Source organism: Cryptotermes secundus, unplaced genomic scaffold (genome assembly GCF_002891405.2).
Source record: "Cryptotermes secundus unplaced genomic scaffold, Csec_1.0 scaffold2225, whole genome shotgun sequence".
Lineage (NCBI taxonomy): Eukaryota > Metazoa > Arthropoda > Insecta > Blattodea > Kalotermitidae > Cryptotermes > Cryptotermes secundus.
In genome coordinates this window covers 275,954-283,098 of record NW_019739258.1, presented here as the reverse complement: position 1 = coordinate 283,098, position 7,145 = coordinate 275,954, and the positions used below count along the sequence as shown (strand labels likewise).

The following is a 7,145-nucleotide window of genomic DNA, read 5'->3' as shown; positions in this document are numbered from 1 at the left end:
ATGGAAGGAAAAGCCATATTTAAAACTTATTATGGAAACAGAGAGGCATCTTTCAAAACAGTGTGTCTCTTTAACCAAAATGAGGTGATGGAAACATGTCCCACTTTAATAACACACATTTGCCACATATCTGTAGATATATAAAATTTACACCTGTGTGAAGTGTACACAAAAATATAAATTATATACTTAGTATATAAAATATAAACTACATACTTAAATGAAGAGTGATGTACATAAAATATAAATTATATATTTAAGTTGACTGCTATGAACATAAAGTATAAAATATACACTTAAATGAACTGTTATATACATAAATATACTTAGTGGAATGTTATGTGCCTAAAACAAACTGCATACTTCATGAAATGTAATGTAAGTAACAATCAAAATTATATCTTTAAGTAAAGTCTTACATATATAAACATGTAAAATATGAATACCTGATTCAACTCTCACTGTGATAACATCTGGCACGATGGGAACATCGTACATACTCTCAGTTTTCAAAGACCCTTTTGCTTTCATCTCAATTTCCACTGTTCCATAAGGTTCAACTCCCAACTCTGATATTTCTAGCCTATCTGAAAGTGCTACTCCATTTTTGATCAACTGTAAATCAATTGGTTGACATCGGAATGTTCTTGACAATGTCTCCTTTACCTCTTGTATATATGTATGTACTCCAAAAGCACAAGTGAATGCTCTCGTCTTGTTCATGAGGAATTTCACTGTAACAGGTTGGATACTGTACTCCTCTGGGATGGAAGGTTCTCTCCTGGGTAGAATTTCATCTGTATGTGGTTTAAGTCCATTGAGGTATACAGATTTACTCCCCTGAGAACCTGATGACCTTTCCCAATCAGCATCGCCATATTTATTAGTTGATGATGAATCAGCCCAGTTCTGAGTCTTTTTCTGTAACTTGTTTTGCCCTTTCAGCATGTTTTCTTCATTCACTGAACTCTGGAATGCTCTGACTGAAATCATGTTATCTAAATTCGGGTATTCTTCAGTAAGCCAATTTTTTGTTTTTCCTTCAAAGATGGAGGATGGTTTCTCTTCCAATTTAGGGGCTGTTTCACTATTATATAGTTCCTCTTCTGCCTGTAGTTTAGAAGGCAGTTGTTTTGGTTCAATTTCCATTGTTTCTGAAAAAACATTGAAAATTAAATTTAAATATAAAACTTGTAGTTTAAATAAATCGAAGATTTTACTAAATCTCTCAAAGTATGCTGTACATGATTGAAACGTAATATTCATTGTGTAATGTCACAACTATTTTATGAAACTGATTCCTAAGATTTTGCAAAGCATGTATGATGTGTGCGAAAAGGATCATTTTCTAACACATTAAGATTTCAATAAATTAAAATACTTTCCTGCAGTAGCATATCCATACCTATCATTTGAACACTCAGCATTAATGTCTTATCTGTTGTGCATATTTTCATATTTTGAAATGCTCTCTATACAGTTTCAGATGTTACAGTAAAGGTAACAGCGAGACTGAGGAAAGAGAACTGTGCCCACATATTTTGAGTTCTTCACACCAATTCTGAACTCTGATCACTTTCCACTACTATACTGAGACCTCAGCGATATGTAAACTATTCTTTACTTTTATTTTAAATATATACCTTGATGCTGATCCTCGGTAACTGAACTCTGTTCAGAGTGCTCCAAGCTGCTGTCTCCAGTGGTTGTTTCTGTATGCTCTTCAATATCCTCTGCATTGTCAGGCTTCCAATATGTTAAATTTTGAGTACCTTCTTCTAAATTACTTTCCTTAATCCTATCTCTTGCAGGAATTGTTTCATCTTGGTGAATAATACTTTCAATATTTTCTTCATGTAACCAATCTTGTGTTGTATTTGGTGTCAGCATTGGTGACCTGTCATCACTTGGACCTGGTGATAAATCATCAGTAGTAGTCCCATTTCCTGATGATTGCACGTCATTTTGAATTCCCATTGGTAATTGATTTTCCTTTGTTGCATTTTCATTAGAATTTTGTTGGAAGTTTTTCTGTGCACAACTGCCTTCAGAATCATCATGATTCCTTTCCATTTTTCAGTAATAAGAGAACTGTAGAAAATAAGAAAGTATTTGTCGTTAGAAAGGTCCTGTGATAGTGTATATACTGAGCCCGGTGAATAAAATTGTTATGCATCGGACTTGGATTCAGGAATTGCCTGGTTTTAAATCTTGGCAGGGAAATCGACTATGCTGACTGACATTTGTCGAATTTTGCCTCAGTCTCTTCAGGCAAATGTCGGGACATTATCAGAAATTAGGCCAATTATTTTTACATTCTTTCATTTTTTTCATTTCTTTATTTGCTATCATACAATAGTTCTTCACTGTATTGTCTGAATTACTGACAGCGTCAGTAAATCAGCGACATATGAATAAAAATAAATAATATATAGTTTCAAATCATGACGCACTGCACTGCGGGTGGATCATCTAGTAACCTAAGTTATCCCTGTAACAGGCCGTGAAGGCCCACAGGGTTGTGAGACGTCGAGGCTCTCACATTTTCTAGACAATCGGTTCACAGATGGCGGTGAGATTGTCAGCCTTACGCACCGGCCGCCCTTTATCCTAAGAAATGTTCCTGGTAATCGTTTCTGTTAGAGGTTAGTAGTAGTAGTAGTAGTAGTAGTAGTAGTAGTAGTAGTAGTGGTAGTAGTAGTAGTAGTAGCAATAGCAGCAGCAGCAGTAATAATAATAAATTGACCTGTTCGGTAGGAACTGGTATAGCTCAGCCTGTATAGAGATGGGCTGTGGGTTAAAGAGGAGGGGTTTGATTCCCGGCAGGGTCTAGAGATTTTGTCAACTCTACAGCGTCCAGACCAGCTCTGGGGCTCACCCAGTCTCCTACCTAATGGATACCGGCGCTCTTTCCTCAGGGATGAAGTGGCCGGGGCATGAAGCTGACCACTCCATCTACGGCTGAGGTCAAGAATGGTGGGCCTATGCGTCTTCTCTCGGACACGTCTTCATGGCGTGGTGCTTAGTTAATTAGGCACAAGGACAAATTTACCTTTTCCTAACCTGTTCAGTTTTATTAAATCTTATCGTCAGAAGACGAGAGTAGATCCAGTTGCCAAACCGACTCCGTCTGCGTACAATACTGAGACTGCGATATTCTGGAATGTGGAGCGGCGTAGTTTGGTAGATATTACCAGAATCTTGGAGGTTTCCTCCAAAGTGTTAGTATTTATCTACCGAACTACACGGCGTCATATACCAGAACACCTTAACCTAAATATGCCAAGAGAACCTCAAATTGCACAACATAATGTTGCTATAAAGAAAAATATTTATTTTAATTAAGGATTGTTAAACAATTACTGGTCTTCACTGATGTACAAGTCCGCGACTTTCCTACTAGTACGTGCTGTTCACGCCGCTTGTATGTCAAGTTTTTGTTCCTGCAGCTAAATGATGAGACCACACGCATCACGAAGGTGTTAAAGAAGTTGCCGCACATACAGGCGAATTAAGTTTCTTTTATGTGAGGGTAATCTACGACCAGTTTAAAGGGTTAATTTTACTCACTGTGGTTCGTCACACTGGTTAATTATTATAGAATGGTTTGACAATACCGTCCAGTGTGACTCAGTATATATTTATATAGTGCCTTTACATGTTTCGGTCAGTTGCAACCATCTTCAGAAGGCAATAACTACATGTTAAGGTACTACTAATACATACATAAGCTTGTCGTTTTGCATAAAGATTTGTTAAGTTGTTTCTCTTTTCGTTGTGTACCGAGGCAATCAGTACACAACAAAAAGAAACAGCAACACAGATCCTCAATTAATCATATAAAAGGGGGGAAACAACTCTGCCCGGACCTCAGGGAACGCCAAAATAACCCCTTAAACTCCCATTTTCACAGAAGAGGAACGGGGAGACAAACCTCAGCAGTTCAAGATTTTAAATAATAAGAAAATTAATTTATTTTTAACTCAGACACATTTTAATTTAATCAAAAGTTTTTATACAAAGCTATAAGCTTATGTAGTATGATATTATAATAATCTACGCCTCTTCGCTCTGAAATAATTTGACTTTTCGAGTGAATATATCTTCATGGCAGACTTTATTGAAAAGATTAATATTTCATCATCCAAACATTGTTTTAAAGTCCTAAGCACGTTTAAGACACAGCTAAATCTTCCTATTTTTGAAATATTATTNCTTTGGGGGGGTGGGGGAGACAGATGTAGTTGTGTGGACAACATTATAGAGTATCTTAGGCAAAAAGATTATGAGACGGCAACCTTTATGAAATGCCTCAAGATATGACCCGTTATTCGCTTATTTATTGCAATTTGACATGTTATAAGAAATTAAGTACTTTTCTCAGGAAAATATTTCTTACACCCTTTACAGTTTATTCGGACCGAGGAAAGCTAAGAATATCTTGGCAGAAGAATAATTTCCAGTCTGAACGTTCTTGCGAGTACGAAATATAATGTGACGTGGCGGCAGGAAGGCCGGGCGATAAGACGTCCATCACTGGTCAACGGCTAGCAATTCCTAGACAACTCAATATAAGCAGCCTTTTGCCTAGGAAATCGCTTAAACAACATGAAAATCTAACAGTGGGGTTTCCACCGCTACAAATAGGCTAGCAATGGGTAACGGGGGCACGCGGTAGAGTAGTTGGTTGAGGGGCTATGCTACAAACCGGAAGGTCGCGGGTTCAAGTCCCGATCAGGTCATTGGATTTTTTCAATTGACCTACTCCTTCCAGCCGCACTATAGCCCTGGGGTCGACTCAGCCTCTTAAGAGAAATGAGTACCAGGAATTAATTAAATAATTTTCCTGGGGAGTAAAGCGCGGCCGGCGCGTAAGGCTGACAACCTTACCGCCATCTTTGAGCCGATTGTCTAGATAATGTGGGACACTCAACGTCTCACAACCCTATGGGCCTTCAAGGCCTGGTGCAGGGATAGTTTTACTTATTTTATGCCTAAGTAACGTATTGTTTGAGGCAGACATGTATTCCCGTAGCAACGAGAGAGAGTCGTTTGCATGACAGCAACGTAACTGAACCTTTCGACAAGGTGGCCTCTGTCCCGTCCGAGCGTGGGATATAAGCGAAGAAGAATTCAGAGGACCAAGTCAGTTCGTATCCAACGAGAGCAAAGTCACATCAGCTTCGACGAGAGCTAAGGGAGTCAAGAAGAAAGTTCAGATCCGACAAAGCGCAAGAGAAGAACGAAGAGCCAAGACGCTCCACTGGAAGTAGCGGCGCACGTATAACCTTTGAAAAGGAAACATCTGAAGGAGCTATAAGTGAGAGTGGTTGTGATCGTGAGTGTAAACAAGCAATTGTCCAATAAACATATTCGTTTCATCCGAGGCCCACATAAATTTCTTGTCGCGTTACCTAGCAAACGCTACAAAAAAAGTGTCATTAGTTTTTTTTTTTGTGATACGATTACGAATTATGAGTTGGTGCGGATTATTACGTAATATATTTCGGAATAAGTCATTGATTTATTGTAACTTCTTTCTAGATGAAAATGTTTAAATGTCCGAGTTTCAGAGCCAGGGCCAGGTCTCAAATTTCGGATTAATTACTGGTGAAGTAGCAATTTCCCTTATGATGGGAAGAATTTGTGGTGGGTGACGCAACTTTAAATATCAGTGCTTAGTGTACTGCCTGAAGCTAATGTAGTAATAAGTCGTTGATGCTATACGTTTTTCCTATTGTTGTCATTTACATTCATTTAAACGCGATTTTCAGCTAATTGTATGACATCTACATAGAAATGACCTTTGTTTTAACCGTGTCGTTTATATACATATTATGAACAATGTGTCGTTCTGAAGGCCCAAGAAATAAATTCCTCTGCTGGCCCATTAAAAGTGGAATTATTCCTGTGCTTAATTATTTAAGCACCACGCCATGAAGACGTATGGGAAATGGAGGTATAGCACCACCTCGGCACTAGGTGGAGGTGAGTGGTCAGCTTCACGCCCCTGCGGTTTTACTCCCGGAGAAACGGTCTCCGGCTCTCATTGTTCAGGAGACTGGGTGTGCCTCAGTTATGGAAAAGAGAGAAAGCCCTTGCCCATACCGGAAATGCAACCCCGATGCCTGGGTCATCCAACCCGTAGCGTATTTATTATACTGGCTGAGCGGTCACTGCTGGCCCCTGGCGGCTGAAGAATTATTCTGAGCTGTAACTTTGCAGTATTCATGGAACAAGGATGTGAGTAATAGTAATTTACCACGACGATTTTATAGCTGTCATCACTAGGTTTTCATTCCCGTCGTAGTTAAATTATGCGAGGCAATGATTGTTTTGTAACTAAAGGTGTTTTGCTGTCACGAAGAGAAACAATTATCGCGTAATTTGCCTCTGGTATCTACATTCTATACATCCGAAAATTGTCTACAAATGGAGCGAAGAGAATATCGCATGGGAAATATTGTGCCCGAATAGTAGTTATCATGGATCAAAATAATATCATCTCGTCATCGAAAGTTGAATCAGTATAAACGGACGCCAGGTACCGATGAAATATGCAAGCCTGCAAATAGTACATATTGCATTCAGTTAAAAAATAAAACTTTTTTGTATTGTACATTATACGTAATTTACATTTAGTAATGTATCCAAACACAGATACTGGAAACTTATTCGATGATAAACAGTCTGATTACTAAGTGCATTGACGCATGTGCTAAGCCTGTGAAACAAGAAAACTACGAAGCCACAAATATTTTCTAACAATAACTACTTAAACAGCAATTTCTGTAAGAATTACAAGCAATGGTACCCGTACTTGCCTCAAAGGCGCTGAGAAATACCGTTACAACATTGTGAAATGTAATTTACAGGTTACGATAAGGTTTGTTTAGGATCGGTAACATGGCAACAACAGTGCCAACAAAGCGGTTCCATCTGACGGTTTATATTAACACTACGAGGAACCATGTAGTCGCGTGTTGACAATCTTCCCAAGCAATAATTACCTCCACTGCAGCACAATCCAAAATCAGTTCGGTGCACATAAGAACCACATATACTTTTCGATGTTATTGTTGAAAACTTGACGTGTTGCTGACGTTTTCGTGGTTGCCAGTTTCCTTGGTATGCCCTCGCCCTAA

At 38.7% G+C, this 7,145-nt stretch overlaps 1 protein-coding gene across 1 annotated transcript; it reads right to left on the bottom strand.

Moving 5' to 3' along the window:
* Positions 1 to 29: 29 nt before the first annotated feature.
* Positions 30 to 6,900, bottom strand: LOC117282043. The gene is made up of 3 exons (XM_033754459.1): positions 6,825 to 6,900; positions 1,644 to 2,091; positions 30 to 1,154 (listed from the first exon to the last, which is right to left on the bottom strand). The coding sequence occupies exons 2-3, from the start codon at positions 2,071 to 2,073 to the stop codon at positions 346 to 348; spliced, it is 1,239 nt and encodes a 412-aa protein (XP_033610350.1). The 5' UTR covers positions 2,074 to 2,091; positions 6,825 to 6,900; the 3' UTR covers positions 30 to 345.
* Positions 6,901 to 7,145: the final 245 nt, after the last annotated feature.